General features: G+C 38.8%; 1 protein-coding gene across 1 annotated transcript in view; it reads left to right on the forward strand.

Annotated features, from left to right (window-relative positions):
* Positions 1-10488, forward strand: part of LOC122813896 (probable G-protein coupled receptor 141) — a 233689-nt gene extending 223201 nt beyond the window's left edge. Inside the window, exon 3 of the mRNA XM_044086438.1 lies at positions 8602-10488. Within this exon, the coding sequence (XP_043942373.1) occupies positions 8636-9574 (939 nt within the window). The 5' untranslated portion in view covers positions 8602-8635 and the 3' untranslated portion in view covers positions 9575-10488. The remainder of the gene's footprint in view (positions 1-8601) is intronic.
* Positions 10489-22895: the final 12407 nt, after the last annotated feature.

Here is a 22895-nt window from a genome sequence, read left to right on the forward strand (position 1 = left end):
AGCCCACTAACATCTCTAGCCTTCATATTATGCATTGCCATTCTCCCGCAGACCCATATATTCTGCCATGATACATGCTCCCAGAAACAAACTGATGCCTTGTAACACAGATGGTCTCTCTCTTGGATTCATGTTTTTTCCCTTATTTTATTTTTTTTGGACATACACAAATACATATATCTAAATATGTGAGTGTGTGTGTGTGCATGTATGTGTGTGTGTGTGTGTGTGTGTGTGTGTGTGTGTGTGTGTGTGTGTGTGTGTGTGTGTGTGTGTGTGTGTGTGTGTATATATATATATATATATATATATATATATATACACATATATATATATATATATATATATATATATATATATATACATATATATCGGGTCTATATTAATTCAATGAATGCTTAAATGCCAAAGTACCAAGTACCAAAGCGGCCAAGTGAATTCTTTCCCAGGGATAACAGCCGCTGCAATATTTTCCATTTTCAGCCTTTTCAGTTCGACCAAGACGCATTCAAAAGAATGCGTCTTCGGTCTACTAATATAGATCCTATATAGATATATATATCTATATATATATATATATATATATATATATATATATATATATTATATATATGTGTGTGTGTATACATATATATATATATATATATATATATATATATATATATATGTAAATGTATGTATATATATATATATATATATATATATATGTATATATACATACATACATACACACATACAGATACACTCGCGCGTGCACACACACACACACACACACACACACACACACACACACACACACAAATTTATTTCATAAAAATTGCCTTTTCACTGAATCACAAATCACTGAAAAACTCATCCAACGCTCATTGTACTGAAAGCACATTAAGCAGAATTATTATAACTGATAGAACTCTGCAGAAGGCTATAAACAATCATTACTGGTTTAGTTTTAGGATGTTAGGTTCATTGGAATCACAACAGAAGTTAGTGTAGCATGCCATTTGTACCTTGCCATTGGGTACCTACCTGTTTTACCCCCATCTCTGCAAGTAGGTTTGTGCACCAGCAGTGATACTGTGTGTGGGTTCTCTTTCCTCTGCAGTTCTGTGGCCATGGAGTAATTATGTTTAAGCAGGGGCGGCCCGTGCTATTGGACTACCGGACTGCAGCCCCCCCCCCCCCCAGCTGTAAAAATAAAGAAATTAAAGAAAATAAAAGATAAAAAAAAATTAAAATTGGCAGACTTTTGCGCATGCGCACTAGTCCAGACTGCTGCTGAGACAGTCTGGAGCATGCGCAGACTGTTTCAGCAGCAGTCCAGACTGGGAAACATGTAAGAGCAGAGATCCCAGAAGTCTATGCAGTTGTAACTGCATAGACTGTCGCTGGAAATGGATCGGACTCGGACTGCAACGTTGGCAGGCTGGAGTCTCATCGGGGGAAGAACTTCTCGCGTGCTGGATGTGCTCCAACGGACTTAATGCACAGGTAGGTTTGTAGTGCACTAACAGCTATGGATTTAATGGCATGAAGGGATTGCTCCATGTACGAGGGACAGCTATGGATTTATTTAATGGCACGAAGGAATCTACATCGCTCCAGGTAAGAGGTGTGTGTGTGTGTGTGTGTGTGTGTGTGTGTGTGTGTGTGTGTGTGTGTGTGTGTGGTAACATCCCAGTTGCTATATACTGGTGGCTAGAACAAACTCATGGTGGTGTGGTAGGGAATACTTCAGGCTTGAACCCTGTACCTTGTATGCAGGTGTTAAGGACCTGAATTCCCTATCCACCACCATTTGTAAAAATAAATTGCAGATTTTAGCCTCATATTTGATCTGATCTGTTCCTCATAATATCTGTGGTTTTTAAATGTTGCAATGCTTGATATTTGATGGTGCAGTGCTAGCATTGTTGCCTCACAGCTGCAGGTTCTCAGGTTTGATTCTTGGCTGGTGTGCCTTCTGTGTGGGGTCTGCATCTTCTCCCTGTGTTTGTGTGGGTTTTCTTTTGTGTCCTCCCATGTTACAAAGACATGTCTGCATTATTTCTTCCTGGGCCTCTGCTGAAAATTGTTTTTTTGTTCCAAGTCAGACTGTCCTGATTAACAAATGTTAAATAAAATTGACAGGCATTTGAATTTCAGACTTCAGGTTTCTGAATGTTTAATTCCTTAGATATTTGATGGTGCAGTGGTAGCATTGTTGCCTCACAGCTATACGTTTTCTGGTTTGATTCTTGGCTGGGGTGCCTTCTGTGTGGAGTCTACATCTCATCCCTGTGTTTGTGTGGATTTGCTCTGGTGTCCTGCCTTTTTACAAAGACATGTGTCTGCAGTATTTCTCCCTGTGCCTCTGCTGAAAATTGTTTTTGTTCCGTCAGAAGTAAAATTGGCAGGCATTTGAATTTCAGACTTCATATTCTTCAGAAAATACATAGTAACACAACCTTTTATTCTAGCAATTTTCTAAGATGAATATTTGAAAGTTGTCCTTATTTTTGGGACTGTATTACCCCATTATGGGCTTTGTCCAGGTTTTTTTGTGCTAAGGTTGACAGCTATGGCAAGAACTGAATTCACTGAATATGTTTGAGGGCTGTATTCCCTCATTACTGGGTTTGTCCAGGTGTTTTGTGCTAAGAGGTTGACAGCTATGGTGAGAACTGAATTCATTAAATAATAGCCATTTAAGTTTCAGTCTTCCGCTCTTTCACAAAGCAGCTGATTTGGTGTAGTGGTATGTTGCTCTGACTGTTTTGCACAGGGACCTTGGCAGTAAAATGTATGGTGGTAACACAGCATTTTTCTTTCACAAAGCAGCTGATTTGGCATAGTGGTATGTTGCTCTGACTCTTTTGCACAGGGACTTTGGCAGTAAAATGTATGGTGGTAACACAGCATTTTATTTTAGCAACTTTCCAAGATTATACAAACAATGTTTAATGTGTCCCTGGTTTTTGGGCTTTTGACCCCCCCCCTAATAAATTTGGCTTTTTCCAGATTACTTGTACTGCAAAGTTGAGATGCAGTTGAGTATTGAGTAGATTTTACAAGGAGCTGAGAGCTGCAGGGGAAGAGAAATTTAGTGCTGCTTATGCTAAGTCAGCTTGCATTGTTAATAGCACAACAGGTTGTGTACTTGCTTTTAATGCAGAAGGTTGTTGGTTCTACTCCCACAAGGGGTGAATGCTACCGTACTGAAAAAGTTAAGATACTAACTATGAGCCTGTTATCAGTTTGCCATCCATTTCCTATTGCAATACTACTAGCTTATCATTTTTAATGTAATATAGGCAATTTATTCCTCAGGGGCATCAGACACTTTATTTTTCGATGAAACCATGAAATATAAAGGTGTTTGCTAGCAGCAACCTCTTCATTAGTTACAGATTTATTTAATGTGGAATTATTTAGATGACTTTTTTACTTCTTCAGAGATTGTGCATATTTACTGATAATGGTGGACTGTAGAATTGTGCATATTTACTGATAATGGTGGACTGTAGAATTGTGCATGTTTACTGATAATGGTGGACTGTAGAAGTTTGAGTAGACTTTTATGATGGAAATGTTCTGAACTGGGCAGTTTTGTCATTATTGGTGCTTGCATTTTGTTTCATAGTTTATTGGAAAAATGTTCAAAACAATAGGAAGGTGTATCAAAGAGCATATGTATGTTTCATATGCAAGGGGCCTATGATTTGAAAAACAGCCCAGAATAAATCTGTATCTGCCACTGATAAAATTTATTTTCTTTGAATGTGGGTTTCAATGCTGTTTCAATGAATGTAAGTTTTAAGGGCAGAGAAGTTTTAATGCTAAGTTTGTTTAGCAGATGTCTTAGTGTTTGTGCTGGAAAATGCAAAATAAAACTTTCAAATGAAGTCCAAATCATCATAGAAGTAAATCAGTATGCACATTAGTGTTTATGGTAAATGGAGTGAAATAGCCAGGTAATGGATCACTTGAATGGCTGCAGGGGGAGGCTCCATTCGACCATGATTTTGTGAGGGGGAAGGGCGGCAAACGTAAAGACAGCCCCAGCTGAACTATACCTCCCAACTGTCCAGATTTTCAAAGAATGAATAGATTTTTGCTTCTTATTTTTGGTTTGTTCCTACTGCGGTGGTGGTGCTGCGGTAGCATTGTCGCCTCACAGTAAGACGTTGCCCTGTTCGATTCTCAGCTAAAGTGTCTTCTGTGTGGAGACATGCATGAATGGGCGTACCTTCATTGAAGGTTGTGCGTCAGGCCTGGCAAGTCGGTACATAAAAATCTACTGCCAATCATTAGCGGACCGGAGTTCCACTGTGGCGACCCCTAACCGGGAAAAGCCGAAAGATACAACATTTTTGGTTTGTTCCTCATAAGATTTGTGGTTTTCTGGCAAATCATTTAGGAATTAAGTCAACACATAATGACACACTGAGTTTCAGACTTCATAGCCTTCAGAAAAATGTATGCTAAAGTAAGACCTGTTGTTCTAGCAACTGTCTCAGTTTATACAAGAGCAATTTTTAGTACTGTTTATATGTTCCCCCAATATATTTGACCTTGTCCAGATTTATTGCATTAACAGGTTGAGAGGTACATGCAAATAAATTGCTTTATAGAATTAGGCATAGCCAAACCTCTCAACTGTCCCTGATTTTGGCTCAAAATGTTGTTCTTCCCCCTAATAATCCCTCCGCAAAATAGTAATTTTGGAAGAAAACCTGGAGGGTTTACAATTAAGAAATAACTGTAATAATCAGAGTTATAGATTACTTTTATTTCAGAAATGCATGTAGATTCTTTTATTTTGTCAGCTGCTCAAGTTAGCAGTACTAATATTAGTGTCCCTTCTTTGACAGGTTCCCAGCTGTATTGTGTGGCTATTTTATATTTTTACATCACATTTTTGGTCCATTTTTCATAAAATTGTGGGTTTTTTTGGCAAATTAGTGACAAATCATTAAAGACTGAAGTTAAAAAATAATGACAGACATTTGAGTTTCATATTTCTTACCATTCAGAAAATTCATACTAATGCAAGACCTATTCTATTATCTTTCTAAGTTTATAAGAGCAATATTTAAAAATTGTCCTTATTTTTGGGCCTTTGTCCCACTTCTTTGTATGGCTTTGTCCAGATTTCTTGCTCTGAGGTTGAGAGGTATGACAAATGTGTCAGGGCCATCACAGTCAGTCAGAGACATTTCAAATTGTGACATACATGTTGCACCCCACTCCCCCATGTAGTGACTCTGGATGTGTCGAAGCAAGGCAAGGAGTAGTTATGCAGTGTAAATGTGTAGAGTATCCCCCCCCATCCAAGGTAGACACAAGTACTAGACTGGCTTTTCATCTGTCCTTGATTTTTTCAGAATGGTCTGGTTTCTGTCATATTTTTTGTGCTGTTGATTTATGCTTATCACTCAAAGTGCCTGTTGCTCTGTGTTTAAGTAGCAATACTTTAATGACCATCAGGTAAGCTTGGCTGAGATCGTAAGATGCAAGTAAGCTTTAATAAGCATACTGTTAAAGAATTGCCAATATTGAAAACCTTTCTGTTGTTGCCATGTAGAGAATACTTAACTAGATAATGCATAAGCCTTGGGTATTGAAATGCATATGACAGTATTTGTAATAAAGGACAGGATTACATTATTTTAAGAAGCTCATTACACTTGGAGACTTCCAGTAATCTCTGCAGGCTTTACCCGTAAACTAAACAGAATGCCAGTCGTGTGGTCCATAACCTGTACAGTAATCCTTTTAAGCAATGTATCTTGAGCTTATTTCTTGTTTGCTTTTCATTTTTGACTTTGATCATGTTTTCCCCATGAAACAGGTAGATAGTTGTCAGGCAGCAGGTCTTTTTTTGGTTAAGAAACATTTTACAAGTGGGGGCATCAGAGATTTCTACTTTCAGCATGTTACTTGGTACTTTAATAAAGCTGAATATAAATTATAATTAGAACTGCAGAGCAAGAAGTGGTTTGAGTTGAGTGCTGCTTGTTTTTCTTATACTTGATTTTGACTAGCATTCCATTAATGTATTTAAAAAGTAATGTATTTTTTCATGCCTCACAACCTTTTTGTTTCTATCTAGATATTAAGTAAGCTGTCATGCAGCCAATGCATTGAAATATTTTTATTCTTCTACACTTCATTTTGTCTTGATTGGACACTAATAATTACGGTTTGGCACCCAGGGCAGTGTATTTAGTTCGTTTTTGTGGTTTTGAGAATAGCCCCTCCCCTTTCTAGTTGACAACACCCCTTCCCATTGACCCCACCCGTTCAGCTGTCTCCTGCAGCCCCCCTTTGATTTGAAGTCACCAGCCGCCACTGTGTTTAAGAGGGCTGTAATACGCAATGGCCCCTACTGGCGGTACCTCCATCTCTCTAACTAGGTTTGTGCATCAGCATTGATTCACTATGTGTGGATTTCTCTTTTCTCTTCAGTTTTGTGCCCATGGACTTAGCATGGGGGTGTGATGGGTAACACCGCCTACACGTGGATTGCAGGGGGGTCTTGCCCTCTACAAAAAATAAACTTTTGGAGGTATGTTTGCTGTGTATGACATTTTCTATGAAATGTGATTCAATGATATCCAATTTCTATAATTTCTTTCAGTGATTTGTGATTCAATAACAGTGGTATTACATGAAAAGACATATACTAATATGTCAAAAAATGAAACCCTAATGCATTTGATCTGACATACAACCTCACACCATGCAAAATATTTTTTTTTTTGCAGGGGGCAAGTCTCACTGCGCCCTCATGTGGGGAGCTGTGCCTCAATACCCTGTGCTGCTTAAATATCCTAAGTTCTAAAAAGGGTCTAATTTTTTAAATATTGCAGTGTGTGTGTGTGTGTGTGTGTGTGTGTGTGTGTGTGTGTGTGTGTGTGTGTGTGTGTGTGTGTGTGTGTGTGTGTGTGTGTGTGTGTGTTAGTGGCTGGCAATGTATGAAAGAAACATTGAGTGAAGTAAAATTCTAAAGGGAAGGCCTTCCCAATATGAACCTGCAGTGATGGCCCAAGACTGGGATGGGGATCCTAATGTTACAGTTACAGCAGGTTTGTGCAAGTCTAGAGCACAAGTGGGATGGGGGTTAGCAAAAAACAGAAATAGTCAGAGAGCAGTCTCACCTGTCATGTCTCACAAATTAACTACAAAGAACATACACAACTGTAACTGAAAATTAATTGAAGTTTAATAATATAAAGAAATAATCTGATTTTATTAGAGCATCAAGACACTTAGGTGCATACACTGTAGGTTTTGATGAATGTATGTATGCCCTTACAACAGCTGAGTGTACAGTCATACCTCCATAGGTTCATAGGTTCATACTAGGCTATCTGCCCAAGGGCATTTATAAGCCTAGCCCATAGTTATGTGGCTTTCGCCACCCCTTTAGTTTGAATAAAAACTATGCCTATCATTTTTCTGTGCCTCTGTCAAGCAGTGACACTGAAGTAATCCCTGGGGTATATCTGCGATCTCCCATCCATTGGTCAAGATTCCTCTTGAACAAGGCCAGCGAGGTGCTCTGCCTCACATGTACCGGGATTTTGTTCCACAGCATAGGGAGTCTCTGGGTGATGAATCTGTCCCTCCAGCACGTTCTATTTATAACCGTGTCAAGGTTTAAGTCTCCCGCCCTTGTGGTTCTGAGGGATCTAGATTTTTTGAGGTGAAGCATATTCATCAAATCTGGGTTTGACATGGCCTTATATGTCAGGCACAGGTCACCTCTGAGCAAGCGGTATGAGACTGAATAGAGCTGGAGTTCTTTCAGTCGGGCAGCATAAGACATGTTTTTGAGACCCTTTATCCTTTTGGTGAGGAACTTTTGGGGCCTTTCAAGCTGCATCAGGTGTCTGGTCAGATACATTCCGAACGGGGCATTGTACTCAATCATAGGTCTAATGAGTGATGAGTACAGGGGGACGATGACCTCCCTTGACTGTCTCTGTAATGTAGAACCTTGGATTCTTACTGCTTCTGTAATGTAGAACCTTGGATTCTTACTGCTTCCACAAAACATTAATACAGGAAGAGATGTGTTACCAACGGGATAATAATGTGCACTTAATCCGTTTTATCAGTGACCTTCTGAGTGTACATTGTGAGTCACTGTGAAACAAGGAAGAGACCGTGAAGTAAACAAAAGGCAATGCAGCTGTCAGAAAACACTGCAAAAGAATAAACAGAGACAGCCAAGCAGAAACAGCTCAAAATATTATGTAATTTTTTAAATGGTTCTGCTGAGTATTAAGTTAATATCATTACTTGCATCTCCTTGTTTAGTCATGCAGTATTTCTAACCCTCCATTCACCTCACGAGTTTGGTATAACATCCCTCATTGAGTTTATGATTTTTTTGGTCTTCATCATAAGCTGGAGGCTTGCATGCTCAGGAATAAGCTACAACCTCATTATGGTCTGTTTGTTGCTCTTTTAATAATTTTGTTTCCTGTTATGCATTAAACTCTACAAGTATGTATGTCTTAAAACAACTGAATGCACCTCAAACTAATAGGTACACTGGTCAAAGGTTTCTGGCATTTTAAATATCTTTTTGTTGTTTCATCTTTTACTCTACAGCACAACTTTCATAACCAACAAAGTGAGAAAGAAGATGAAATCACTCAAGTGGGAAAATGTTTCCAGTCTGACTGAGACCACTACTACATTTTATGAGATGACAGATGAACAGACATCTGCTGCTCCAAGTGAGATCCCTAAAGCAGCGGAAGTAATGATAATAATAATATATAGTACAGTGTTAGTTGGAGGAGCAGTTGGAATTGTCCTGATGTCAAGCTGTTTAATGAAGAGGAGATCAAACACAATGACTTCTGTTGCTATTATAAACTTAGTAGTAATACACACAGTTTTTGTCTTAACACTCCCATTTCGCATAGCTTACTTTACAACGAGGCAGTGGAATTTCAAATTCGTCTTCTGCAAAATAGTTAGCAGCATCATTCACATCCACATGTACCTGACATTTCTGTTTTACATGGCTATTTTGGGAACACGCTATGTCTGCTTCTTTATGAACAGGAATGAAATCATATTCACAAATAAATACTGGGCCGTCATATCCAGTGCTACGGTATGGATAGTGACTATTGTAGGTATATTACCACCTTATTTTTTGAAGTATGGCCAAACAGCAAACAATACATACAATGAAACACAGTGTTTTAATTTCCAAAAAGAATTTGAAAATGTGGGGGTGACTACACTAAACTATATAGTCATTACTTTAGTCATCATTTTGGTTGCAGCCCTGTTAGCATGTCAGGCAATCATGGCTGCAAAAGTGTTAAAAAAAATTAGAGGTTCTTGGCAAGGTCAACAAGACGTTGGGGCTGTTTTGAAAAACTTGCCTTTCTTACTTATTCTGCTTATTTGTTACTTCCCTTATCACATCTTCAGGATTTATTATATCAAAAACAGTCCCTCTAGTAACAATAGTACAGAACTTGTTATGCACAATGAAGCCTTTTTGGCTGCAACTGGATTTAGTTGTTTTGACTTGCTGGTGATATTACTAATCAAGCTACGATAAGCTGTGTGATTTGGTTGTATATTTCATTTGTTCACTTCCAGTGTCTGAAACCTTCAAGCCTCAGTGACTTTCAGCTCCTGAATATTTACCTTGCACTGTATCGTATGCCTAAGCAATATATATTGATAGCCTCAAGGTTTAATCAGTCAGATACAAACTGAGGTTTTTAGGATGCTTTCATGTCAAGATCAATAACATCAGACTTATGCCAGTGACATTCTGGCTTCAACAACAATTTCAGACCACCAGAAGAATTAGCACAGAGGTCAGAAAAAATAAAGCAGACGGTGGCCTGTTCTCTTTTCTCTTGGGGAGGGTTTAGTGGAGCCTTGTCAGATTACTACCATCTTTGGGCCTTGGAGTGGATGGTGACCCTGAAAATGCAGTCCTGAGCATTGGGTCAGTTTGCTAAGCTGCATTAGGTGACATGCTTGTTGTACTGTTTTGTGATTGTCCACATTTTTTTTGGGGGGGGGGTTAATAAAGAAAGCCCTCCTCAGCAGGGCAAGACCTGTATAGATTACAGTAAGGTGCAAGGTGGGATACACAAATGTTGCACATGATGATAGATGGGGAGATCTACAAAAATCTGACATGTGAAGTGTTGTTCATGGGGGGAATCTCCCAAATATTTTTTACAGTAAATAACATCAGACTACCCTGGATCTTTATTGACAACTTAACTTTCAGTCTTAGCTCTCAGCTAAAAACACCATTGCCTTGTCATCTATAAAGTAGTAAGCATACCTGTTTTCAACAGACTACAGTAAAGAGAAGAAAGATTCTGAAGCCAGTTTAGCTGATCAGTGTTTCCTGGATATTCATAAAATATTTAAGCACTTTGTTAAATTTGTGATCAGGATATGTTGTCAGATGAGAAGCTTTTCATAAGAATAAAAACACAATAATTTTAATTTTAGTAGGAGCGGTACTCTGGTCTGGCAGGCACAACCATTTCTGGTAATCTATGATAATGAAAACAAAGAAAAATCACTTTATGTCAGCAAAAGCCAGTCCCTTAGAGAATTTTTCAAAACCATTTTCATGAATCAGAAAGGTATATCCTGTTGGTGATTTGAAATTATTCATAACCTTCTGAGTTACCCCAAACTGCATGAATGAGGTGATAACAATCCTTAGCATGTGATCACTATGAAAGTTGTCACTCTTTTCATGGACTGCAGGCAAAATACACACATTTTCAATTCTTGCTGATGAAATTCTAAATCAGCTGTAAAGTGATATTCCATATTCAGTCAAAGCAATGTTATGAATGATACAGTCATTCATATTTAACAATGTATGTCTGAGAAAATATTGATAACAAAGATGTATACACTGTGCCTTTTTTGCAATAGAGTAATATATGATGTATTGTTTTTTGAGCATGTAAGACCTTAGATGAAAGAAAATTATCCTTATATCCAATTTTCTCCAATTACTTTTAATTATGTTCAGTCGGAGATACATCCATTCACAAGAGCAGACCAATATTTTGCTACAAGAAGAGGCAGATTGATTTTTAGTATGTTAAATGTATTCTTCACTGTGATATCATTTCCTCAAGGTAAAGCATTGAACTGATGACTGGATGCTTGAAATGTAAACAAGAGGAAAGGAGAAATCAGTTTTAAGATTCGGCTGCATCTCCATATATCAAAATGATTATTCTTTTATTTGGACATGATTTCTTGCACAGATCTTAATGAAAAGCATTCATTAAAAATAGTCTAATCATTCTTTTATTATGTTTGCTGTACAACATACAGAGACTGTTGATACTTCTAGTAATAATATATTAAAATAACATCCTCATTATTAGATATTTTGGGTGGGGTTAGAACAAGGTACCTGAAAACATAGTACGATAGAAGTGCATGGTAGCTAAAGACTATTCTGTCCATTTAGCCTATTCATTGCCCTAACCTTTGGATGAGTTATGCATACTACTTAATCGACAGATTGCTTCTTTTTTCTTCAATGCAGTCATATAATTCTGCCTCTGTTTTGTTTTATCACCTCCTTAGGAAGGCTGGTCCACTCATCTACCACCTTTTCCATAAAAAATACTTCCGTTATGTCACCTTTAAACTTTCAATCTTGCACCCTCAAAATTGTGCCCTCTTGCAGATTCTCTTTAAGATACATAATTTTATTCATTTCAACCATATCTCTTCATCACTAAGCGTATTTCCTAGTACTTTTTCTTCATATCAGTTCTGTTGAAGAACATGTCCCATTTCTGTTACTCTTTCCGTACTGTCTCCATCGTTTCTATGACTATGTGAAAATGAAATCTCCCAAACTGTGTATATTACTCCAGATAGGGTTTTACCAGCTGTTAAAATAACGTCTAGTTTTCTCTAGATGTTATGCATCCTCAAGTGTATGCAAACAGCCTGCATTCTTTGCTGACTGTCACATAGGTTGCTTATCTTTACATCATCTGATATGAATATGCCCAGGTCCCATTGCACTTGTGCTGTAACTACTATCTGTCAAGCTGGGTATTTGTTCTGCTGATTATTGTTTTTTAGACGCACTATTTTGCATTTTTGTATTGAACTTAAGATGCATGTTTGAAACCATTCCTCTGATCCTGCAAAGTTCTCTACCATTTTCGATCTTCTCACAAATGATCTGTTTTGCTTATCTTGTATCACCAGACAAAACTCAAGCTTATCTTTATAGATTTTCTGCAATGCTGCTTATACAGATGAAAACAGTCATCCCAATACTAATCCCTGTGGTACTCCGCTAGTACAATTTGTGACCTTTCATCATAATACAACTTGTCAAAACAGCAACTAGTAAAACTGAGCAACTCAAAAACCAAGCAAAGAAAGTGTTTAGAACTGCACTTCCAATCCCCTTATGTGGGGAACTTTACCCCCAAACCTCCTTTAGTTATATAAACTTCCTCAGCGGTTGCAATAATATGGAGGAAAGAGGCACAGTCTCAATGAGTGTCACCTCAATGAGTTGATGCATCAACAAAGGGAAAAGTTCCCTACAATTAATCAGCTTTTACTCTAAGCAGAATCCATTTCCTATGACCCACTAATTTAATTTCCTTTAGCTGCCACCATATATGTGCCACCATCCCACAGCCCACTCCATGGGTGTGTGATTTTACTTATTAATTTGTATTTAGTACTTTATCAGAAATCCCGAAGCGTGGCCAGAGTGTTGCAAAGTGGGCAGCCACCCTGAGCCCAAGGAGATACTGGGCACAATCTGCAGATCTGATCACTCAGTACAAGGATTCATTTTAATGCCGGTATATAAATTAATTCCTGTACTAGCTTTAGGCTTGTAGCAAGTGGTTTGTTACATTTTTAAGAGAAAAGCATGTTTTTTGCTCCTCACATAGCCATGAGGAAAGGACACAGATAACATGGCATCTCTCCTTAGGAGAGGAAGGAAAAGTTCCAAATAGGAGAATGGCTTTTTTTAAATTTTGCTCCTCAGCATAGTGTCATGGGTGGCCTGATTGGGGAGTGGCACTGGACTCCAGATAAGCCCACTACAATTCTGCAGATGCCTTACTGAAATCTAAGCAGAGCACAGCTACAGTCCTTGACTTTGTTACAACTTGGGGTACCCAGTCAAAGAAGTCTTAGATTTTTTAGTCCTTATGAACGGGAACAAAATGGAGGCAAACAAATGTATTTTATTCTCTTATTGCCTGTTTTATAACTTACCCAGTTCTGGGTCATGGCAAGCTGAAGCTTATCTCATTGCCTAATCGTCTGAATGCAGAGAAACTCACCCTGGACATGACACCAGTCCACAGACGTCATCAGAACCAATAAACAAACTGAGGTATCAAATACTGTGATGCAAGAAAGCTACCTGCTGTGTCACTTCAGTTCTATGTTATTATAGCTGGGTCCAAAAGACCTTGAAAGCCTTTCAGCTGGCTATAGAATCAACAAAATAGCAACTGCACATACGCTAAATCTCAAACCAAATTCAGTAATTACTTTACTAAGACATAACTGTAGCAGAAGTAATTGAAAGAACCCAAACCAATTAAAAAGAAACACCTTTCCTAAAGAAGTCTAATCCCTGGAATTGGCATCTAATAACAACAATAAAACTGAATGTTCTATGTAGTTTCATTATTCACACCCATAGAAATAAATGTATCTATGTCTGTGCCTTTAAGTGAATTTTGGCTGGTTCAGGTTACTTATGTTACAGCCCAACTAAAAACATCATATTAAAAGTAAAGGTTAGGTAAAATCACCATATTAGCCTACAGAAAAAGTACAGTAAAACCACAAAATAAGTTTCCTCAACAATTAATTAAAGTATATGTCCTGGCAAAAAAAAATCTTACATTGCCCTTTTAACAAATGAAGAGACTACAATCTAACATGCAGATGTATTTCATGCTACATAAATGTTGCTAACTGCCTTAATAAACACAAAACACCCAATATATCAGTAAGTGACGTGATCAATATCAGCCCTACCTTCACAATTACCACAATGTCTACCACCACAATGAAAACACTTTAAGTAAAACTTAACCCATCTTTCTTTCAGCTGAAAACCTAAGAATATCTAAAAATAGCTGCAAAAGCCATCACATGCCCACTAGCTGGAGACAGTCCTATATTATATCCATACATAAATGTTGAAAATTATGTGAAATAGCAGACTACAGGCCTCTAGCCAGCTTGTTCCCACTATGTAAAATACTTGAAGAATGCCTTTACCTATAGCTAATAATCTATCTAACAGAGAAGGTTCTTTCTGCAGCACAGTATAGATTTAGTCCATGGCATAGCACAAGAACAGCTTTACTAGCTTTCATAAACTAAAAAGACCAAATCAAGGTGAAATGGTCACATCCCTGTATTTGTACCTATCCAAAACATTTGATATAGTATCATAGGTTCATAGGTTCATACTAGGCTATCTGCCCTAGGGCATTTATAAACCTAGCCAGAATGTGTTTGGCTTTTGCCACCCATTTTAAATTTATTTTGCTATGCCCTTTTTCGAGGTTAGTATACTGTGCCTCTGTCTAACAGTGACACAGAAGTAATACCTGGGGTAAACCTATGATCTCCCATCCACTCATCAAGATTCCTCTTGAAGAGAGTCAATGAGGGACTCTGCCTAACCTGGACTGGGATTTTATTCCAGAGTGAAGGGAGCCTCTGGGTTATGAATCTGTCCCTCCAGCATGTCCTATTTATTTCAGTGCTGAGGTTCAAGTCTCTCGAGCGCATAGCTCGATGGGATTTGGATTTTCTGAGGTGCAGCATGTCCATTAATTCCGGGTTGGACATGGCTTTATACGTCAGGCACAGATCGCCTCTGAACAGGCGGTATGCCACTGAGTAGAGCTGGACTTTCTTTAACCGGGCAGCATATGGCATCTGTTTGAGCCCTTTGATCCTCTTGGTGAGGTACTTTTGGGGTCTTTCCAGTTGCTGCAGGTGTCTGGTAAGGTACATCCCAAAAGGGGCATTGTACTCAATTATAGGCCTGATGAGGGATGAGTAAAGAGGCACGATGACCTCCCCTGATCTAGATGTGATTCCCTTCATGATTAGGTGGGCTATATAAAATGTTTTTCTAACCACTTTGGCCACGTGGTTGTCAAAGGAGAGATTGCTATCAACTTGGGTCCCCAGGTCCCTAATTACTTCTTCTGTACTTAATGGATTACCACCTATGTGGTAATTTGTGGGCACTTTATTTTTGCAAAAGGGGATGACTATACACTTTTTGGCATTTAGCTTGAGGCCATGGCTCTGGCACCAGTTGTCTGTTTCTATGAGGCCCTTTTGGAGGATGCTTGTGTCGGCTGGAGAGTCGATTATGGTGCCCAGTTTGCAGTCATCTGCGAACTTGGTCAGCCACAGTCCTTCCGTGTTGGCCTGTACCTTTGAGAAATATATACCGAACAAGAGAGGTCCCAGGACTGAGCCTTGTGGGACACCACTTGTAACTGGTTTGGAGTCTGACATGGCTCCAGCAATTCTAACAATGTGGGTTCTGTCCTTGAGCCAGTTTGCAATCCATCTAGTGACATAGGGGTTTATATTTAAGCTGGTGAGCTTATCTATAATGCCAGTGGGGTATTGTATCGAAGGCTTTTGCGAGCTCCAGGTAGGCTGTGTGGACCACCTTCCCCTCGTCAATGGCCTTGGTGACTGTTTCAAAGAAATCAACCAGGTTTAAGAGGCAGGATCTGCCCTTAACAAAGCCGAACTGGGTAGGATTCAGTGTCTGTAGGTCCCCAATATCTTTATTTATGAGGTCCATGATGATCCTTTCCATAGCTTTGCAGACCAAGCTAGTCAGGCTTATGGGGCGATAGTTTCCAGGATCCGTTGAGGCACCACCTTTATGGAGAGGGACCACTGTTGCTGTACGCCACTCTTTGGGCAGATATCCTGTAGTAAGGCTAAGATTGAACAGTAGTTTTATGTTTGGGTTTAGCTCTTCTTGGAGTTCATGTAGGACGCAGCCCGGGACACCGTCTGGTCCCATTGATGCTGTGTTTTTTGCTTTGGAGAGGGCAGCTCTTACCTGAGCATCTGAGATGTCAGGGGGGCAGCACTCTGCTGGGATAGATATTTGCCCTTTTGAGGTTTAGACTTCTGGCGTTGAGTAGCATTACTCTTAGTTTCTTGTCTCTTGTGATACCTATGGAGGTGGGTTTGTCTTTTGAGCCTTGCCTAAAAAAGGCACTATGGGGGTAGCAAGAGCCTTTGCCAATATCGGAAAGCCCAGGGATGACAGGTGCAAACCATCCCTAGCGAAGCATTGTGGCTTGTCGAGCATATCATCCCAAGCTGACTGGCATTGGATCCCCTTTGAATGACACCAGTACTTAAGCCAATTGTTGAAATTGATCATCTTGTCTTCATATTGTGGCATCATTCTTGGTGAGGGTAAGATGCTACTCAAGGTTAGGGTCATACCGGCCTGGGCTACATGCTCAGAGAGCTCCTTTATGTCTCTTTTCATGTAGTCCAGGGAGGTACATCTCAGGTCATTCACACCAGCATGGACAATGACTGAGTCATATTTGTACTTGCCTTGGAGTGACCTGAGTGCTTGTGTTATGTGGCGGATCCTAGCGCCCGACAGGCTGCTCACCATGACCCTCTCCTTGTTCAGCCTGGTGAGCGGGTCATCAGTGTGCCTGACGATAGAGTCACCTATTACAAGTGTATCAGGTGTGTTGTTTAGTCTTAAGGGCTGTGACTGTTCGGCACACTGGCTTTGTGAGATATGTGTTGCACGTGTTTTGTTTTGGGGTAGCGGTTGCTTGGGTGTCTGCTTTGGAGGTCTCTGCTGCTTAGGCAGATCTTTATTTAGAGCCTCGAGTATGTTTTGTGTGATTATGTGTTTGGTTTGCTGTCATGGTAGGTCTATGTGAGACTGGAATTGTAGTGAGTGTGGTTTCCTTCTCCTCCTGACTGGTTATGCCACTACTGAGTTGAGAGAGCTTAGCCTCCAGTTTGGCTATATGGTTGCATCTCTCACATGTGTTGGAATTTGTTGGGAGGAGGAGAGGGTTATCTGTGTACATGAGGCAGTTGTAACATTGCCTCAAGATTCCCAGATTCACCAGCTGGACCGGAGAGGAGATTGACAACTGACCTTTGGACATGCTAGAATAATATTGGGAATTCCTTAATAATTGAAAACAAGGGCCAGTGGGGAGTGAGGGTGTAGTGCTTTTAATTTTTAGTACTGACATATAATTGCTTTAGCGAGCAAGTGCCAGGTAACTTAAGTGCAATGTGTTACAGATAACTTAAATGCAAAAACGACAAACAGTAACTTTCTTTCAAGTGAAACAAGGAAATAAGTACAGTAAGCAATGCAGATATCACTAGTGATCCACAGAAGCTGAGAAGCCACGTATTAGGTGGAATTAGCATTCCAGGAAATAACAAGCAAACAAACAACAAGCATATAAACAAAGCTAGATTCAGCAGGCCCGGATCTAGTCTATGCTACAACAAACAAGGTGTACCAATTTCAGTAAGATACAGTTCAAATATTCAGGCACTATAAACCTTTAACCAGAAATTCCCAGCTCAGAAGGGCAGAGTCCAGCCTCTTCTCCCACAAGAGTGCAGACCACGAACCTTCTTAATGTAAAATAACTGGCCTGAAGCCCAAGTGCTTAAACCAGAACTAATACACTTTAAGAATAACAGACACTGGGCTCTCAATCAGCAGTTCCCAACTTAGAAGGATGAAAGCTACCTGTCCTGCCACCACAGTGCATGCCACAAACCTTCCTAATGTAAAACAGCTGGTCTGAAGCCCAAGTGCTTAATCCAAAAGACTTAGAATGATAACTACACTTTAATCAAGTTACTACCAAGCAGTAATAAATACAATTGAATACTTTAGAGAATGCCTGGATTAGTGCTCAAGTTACACAAGCACAGCTAGATCCAGCAGGCCCGAATCCAGTCTATGCCACAGCAAACAAGGCGCACCAACTTCAGTAAGAAGCAGTTCAGAAATGCATGCACTATAAGCCTTTAACCAGAAATTCCCAGCTCAGAAGGGCAGAGTCCAGCCTCTCCTCCCACAATACACTTTTAGAATAACAGACACTGAGCCCTCAATCAGCAGTTCCCAACCTAGAAGGATGTAAGCTACCTGTTCTGCCACTACAGTGCAGACCACAAACCCTCTCAGTGCAAAACAACTGGTCCGAAGCCCAAGTGTTTAAACCAAAAGGCTTAGAATGAGTTACACCAAGCAGTAATAAATACAATTGAGTACTTTTAAGATGATGCAAAAGTAAAATAAAGTAGGTAGAAACACAAGTACAGTAAAAGCAGATGAATTTTTTTTTTTCTGCACAAGTGCTGAGATCAAAGAAACAGATTTGAGTGCTGAAACTAGAAAACTGGCTAGTTATAAGAAAAAAAACTAAGCTAGAAGGCTTCCCGCCAACACAGAAGGGCTTGGGGGCTCAGAAGCCTACAAATAGTCTATACCACTTAACAGGAAAGGCAGGAAACAAGCTTAATTTTTTTTTCTGTTTCCCAGATGCTCTCTTTGTACACAGTAGGAGTGCCTGAAATCAGAATATGATCTCACTGCACTCAGTTGAGTGAGCAAATGAGATGGGCCCAGAAGGAGTATCCAAACACAAATTTACAAGAGGGGCGGGCAGTTTCAAGGCCACTAAGATTAACACCAAAACAAAAACAGGGAGGGTGCATGGGACTAACTGAAGAGCAGAGTCAAAACTTCCAGTTCAGTTAATATTCCTGCAACACACAGTTAAAATCAATTTAAATACTGTATTTTTTTGAAAAAAAAAAAGTGCAGATAAAGGTACTTAAATTCTCTTATACGTCCAGTTGAATACAGCAAGTTCTTAGCCGGCCAAAGCTGAGGTTTTTAAGCAGAAAATATTTCACACTGTACCACTTAAATAGGCAAGGACAGGAAATCAAAGAATGTGGCTACCCCCACACCTGTAATTACTAGCAAATAACAAAATTCAGCAAACACTGACTAACTTCTTATTCAAGGAGCTCAGATTCAGCAACAATACAATAAACTGGTTTAAAAGTTTGCTCAGTCACTGAGTGCAATGAGTGTACATTGTGTTACTGTGCTATCAACTCCTCAGCAAATAATAGTAGATGGACTTCATTATTAGGGCCTTTACTCTTTATCAAAGTCATAAATGAAATGCATACAGCCCCTTCACCCAGCAAATCTAACTTACTGCCTTACAACATTCCTTTTCAAAAATTGAAAAATGTCTTGAATGACCTAAACTGCTACTAAATCCAAAGAAAACTAAACTAATGGTATTTTCTCCTTCAACTTTATGGTCTCTGACTCAACAATATTATTTGACTCAATAATATTATCAGTCAATAAAATTAAAAGTGAGCTATTACAAAATAACTAGCCATACTTTAAGATTAGATCAGCATATTCAACGTGTAGTTAAAAAAATATTAACTAGGCCTTTTTTTATAAAGTCATACCTTTCCTATCAAACTATGTAGGCAAGACCACATCTCAGATCCACCCACTCCTTTGTCTCTTATACACCTCGTCAATTTTCATTAAAGATAGTCAAACTAGAGCAATTATTGAATAAAACTGTAAAGTTTGTAAGTAACCATATTTATCAAACACACCACTGTGTTGTACTTTGGTCCCTTAACTGACTGAAGCTGCCTAATCTATCTGTTTTCATACATCTTAAGACTAACCACAACAGCAATGGGAAGAGGCCGAGAATTCAATTGGACTGCAGTCTAGAGGCTGCCTTCCCTATCAAGGACTGATAAGAGTATAGGCAAAGAGAAAGAAATTGGGGGAGCTTAAATGAAACACAAGCATTGGCAGAGTTTTTTGCAGAATCTAGAAAGAAGCAGCTGTTAAAAAGGGATAATTAGTAGGACATATAAAATATTGCAAGATAACTATAGGAATCAGTCAGAGGAGGTTAGAAAAGGACTGGGAAGAGAGAGACTGGATAAGCAATTGACAAAGAAACAATGGGTGAATGTACGTATGTATGGCTCACAAATATGAAACTAAGACTAGAAGATTTAGGATCTTTACTTGGAAGTGTTTACATAGGTATTTTTATTCCTCAAGCAGACTCCAAAGAACTTTCCCTCAGGTAGACTGCAAATGCAGGAGATGTGATGGGGAAGAAAGAGGCAACTAGGAACACATGTTTGGGAGTGCAATGAGTTGGCAGACTTTAAAATTCCCTGCAGACTACTCTAACAGAAATACTAGGTGAGCAAATTGGTGCAAATAAGGAAACTGTTTTTTTTTTTTTTTTTTTTAAGCTGTGATACAGAATCTGAATTGCGTACACATAGTAAGGCTGTTTAATTCTGGTGGCAACCAAAAATGAAATTACTAGAAAATGGAAATCAAAGTTTAAACCGACCACAGTAGAAGTGCTGAATATAATAGAAATAAAACAACTAGAAGTGGGATCGTTAGAAAAGGGTAGGAGATAATTACATAGAAAAAATGGGAATTGTGTCAACAATATGTGCAGAATAATGTTTTGGAGGAGGAATGAGTTTTAAGGGAAGGCCAGAATTGAGCTTTGTGATGTTTAACTAACAATGACTGGATAGATTGTAAGTGATGTAAAATGTTTGCAACTGAAAATATGTCACAAATATATGGTTTGCTCTCATTTATATAAATGTATGATTGCCTATGTCCAAAAAACACTACCCACGACATCCTGTGTACCCCAGATAGATGCCCTGACATTTACCAATTATTACATTTATAAAAACCCCACAGTGAACTATGCTCACAGAACAAACCTCTGCTGTTCACTCAGAAATCTAAAACTTATTACAGTGACTGTTTATACTTTGTATATATTACTAAACTTTATGGCGCTCAGTCATAACATCTATTAGAAATATTTCATCCCACTTACAATTTAAGTTTAATTGAAAACATACATAAAAATAAAAATGTTCCTACATTTGTAGTAACCCCATTATTAAGCCCACTTCTTATTCAAAATGTCAATCCACCTACAATTTAAAATCTCAGTGAAAGATGCACCTATCTGCAAAACAGTCTTATCCCTGTATCAACACCATTGTTAGCCCCCTAGTTATGCAGTCTAACCATACTTATATCATAAAAAATATTCACACTTTTTATCCTAGTTAAAGGTTTTAATTTATTTTTTACTGCTTATGTAATATATGTAAATGACTCATTTGCTGTGTACTAACTAAAATGTAACTATACCCACACACTGTAAAATAATGCTGAATGTCTCACAGATGTGAGTGAGCCTAAATGTTGTGTATTCTGTTTTGTGTTTGTAACATGGTAATACTTCACGGCTGTATTCTACAGTTTTACTGTAAATTCATGCAAATTTCCTGTGCAAATGTGTGTAATGTAAAGCTTTTCTCCCTGGCCACTGCTAAAAAGGGCATTTGCCCACTTGAACTTCCCCAGTAATCAAAGCCAAATAAATAAATAAGTAGAATACAGTCTTACTTATGAAATGACTGAATTTTTGTGGTGAAGGCACATATTTCCAATATTTTACTGTAGCCTTGTTGATGGCTTTAAATCCAAAACACTAAGGAAAGAATATTCATTTAGATTGAGCCTTAATAAAAAACAACTAAGTGGATTCCACCTCATTGGCCTTCCTTTTCTTTCTGTTTTATGGATTAATAATCTTTACACGCTCACAAATGAAATGTTAAAAAGTAACACTTTTTTAGATTACCTGGTATAACCTTCACAATATGAAGCCATTCTACTTTGGATGCAGTGCTGTACTGACTTTTCATTGCATCAAAAGTTTTTTCCTATAGTAGGGATGCCATGATTTTTAACTACGAGTAGATAACGTTTGGTTTCTGTCTTGCTTCCTCTGTTGTGAAGGGGAATCTCAAGTGTTCTATCAGTCTTCAGGAACCTAACCCTTCCCCGTGTTACAGAGAGGTGCTATTAGTTCTCTCACCTGCTCACTATGAAATCTAGGGTGCCTAATGCCAGTCTGCATGTTCATAAGTATGTTCTAGACTATTGATCAGTGACGATCTTAAGAAGTCTAGCCTTACATTCCCTTGGTAGTATATAGCCCTCATATGTTGTGTACAAGTAACCCAAAAGAGGGCAGAACAAGGAATTGCTGGGTCATTCTCTGGTTGCACCAACCCATGAGGGAGATGAGTGCTAAGTCAAGGGGAATTTGCAGTTTCCCATCCCTTTGTTCAAATTATGTTTGAATAGAGTAGAAGTATTTTGCTCTATGTAGAGTGGAAGATGGATCCATAGAAGGGATATTTTATATGGTATATAACTATCCCTCCAACATATTATACTTATATTGCAAAACAGATTGAAATCCTTTGAGCAGGTGTTCATGTTAGCATTAGACATGTGAAATAGGTCTGACTAAATTGGGTCTGCTGCGGCTCTATACACAAGGCAGAAGTCGCCTCTTAGTATCCTGTATGATACCAAGTAGACAGACAAGGCTTTGAGATGGTCTGTAGAGTTTTTATTATGTAGGCCCTTGATTTTTTTTAGTGAGAAAGTGTTGTGGTCAATCCAGTTGTGACAAATGTTTAAACAGGTACATACCAAACTGAGGCATTATATTTAATGATCAGCCTACTGAGAGACGAGTACAATGGAATGATCACATCCCAAGACTTGGATACCATATCCTTAGATACAAGCTGTGTGATGAAAAAGCCATTCTTTACAATACTGGATACATGGAGGTCGAAGGACAGTTCACTGTGAATATAGGTTCCCAGATTATGGAGGA

The sequence above is a fragment of the Protopterus annectens genome, chromosome 10.part0, assembly GCF_019279795.1.
Source record: "Protopterus annectens isolate FY-2018-M chromosome 10.part0, PAN1.0, whole genome shotgun sequence".
NCBI lineage: Eukaryota > Metazoa > Chordata > Ceratodontiformes > Protopteridae > Protopterus > Protopterus annectens.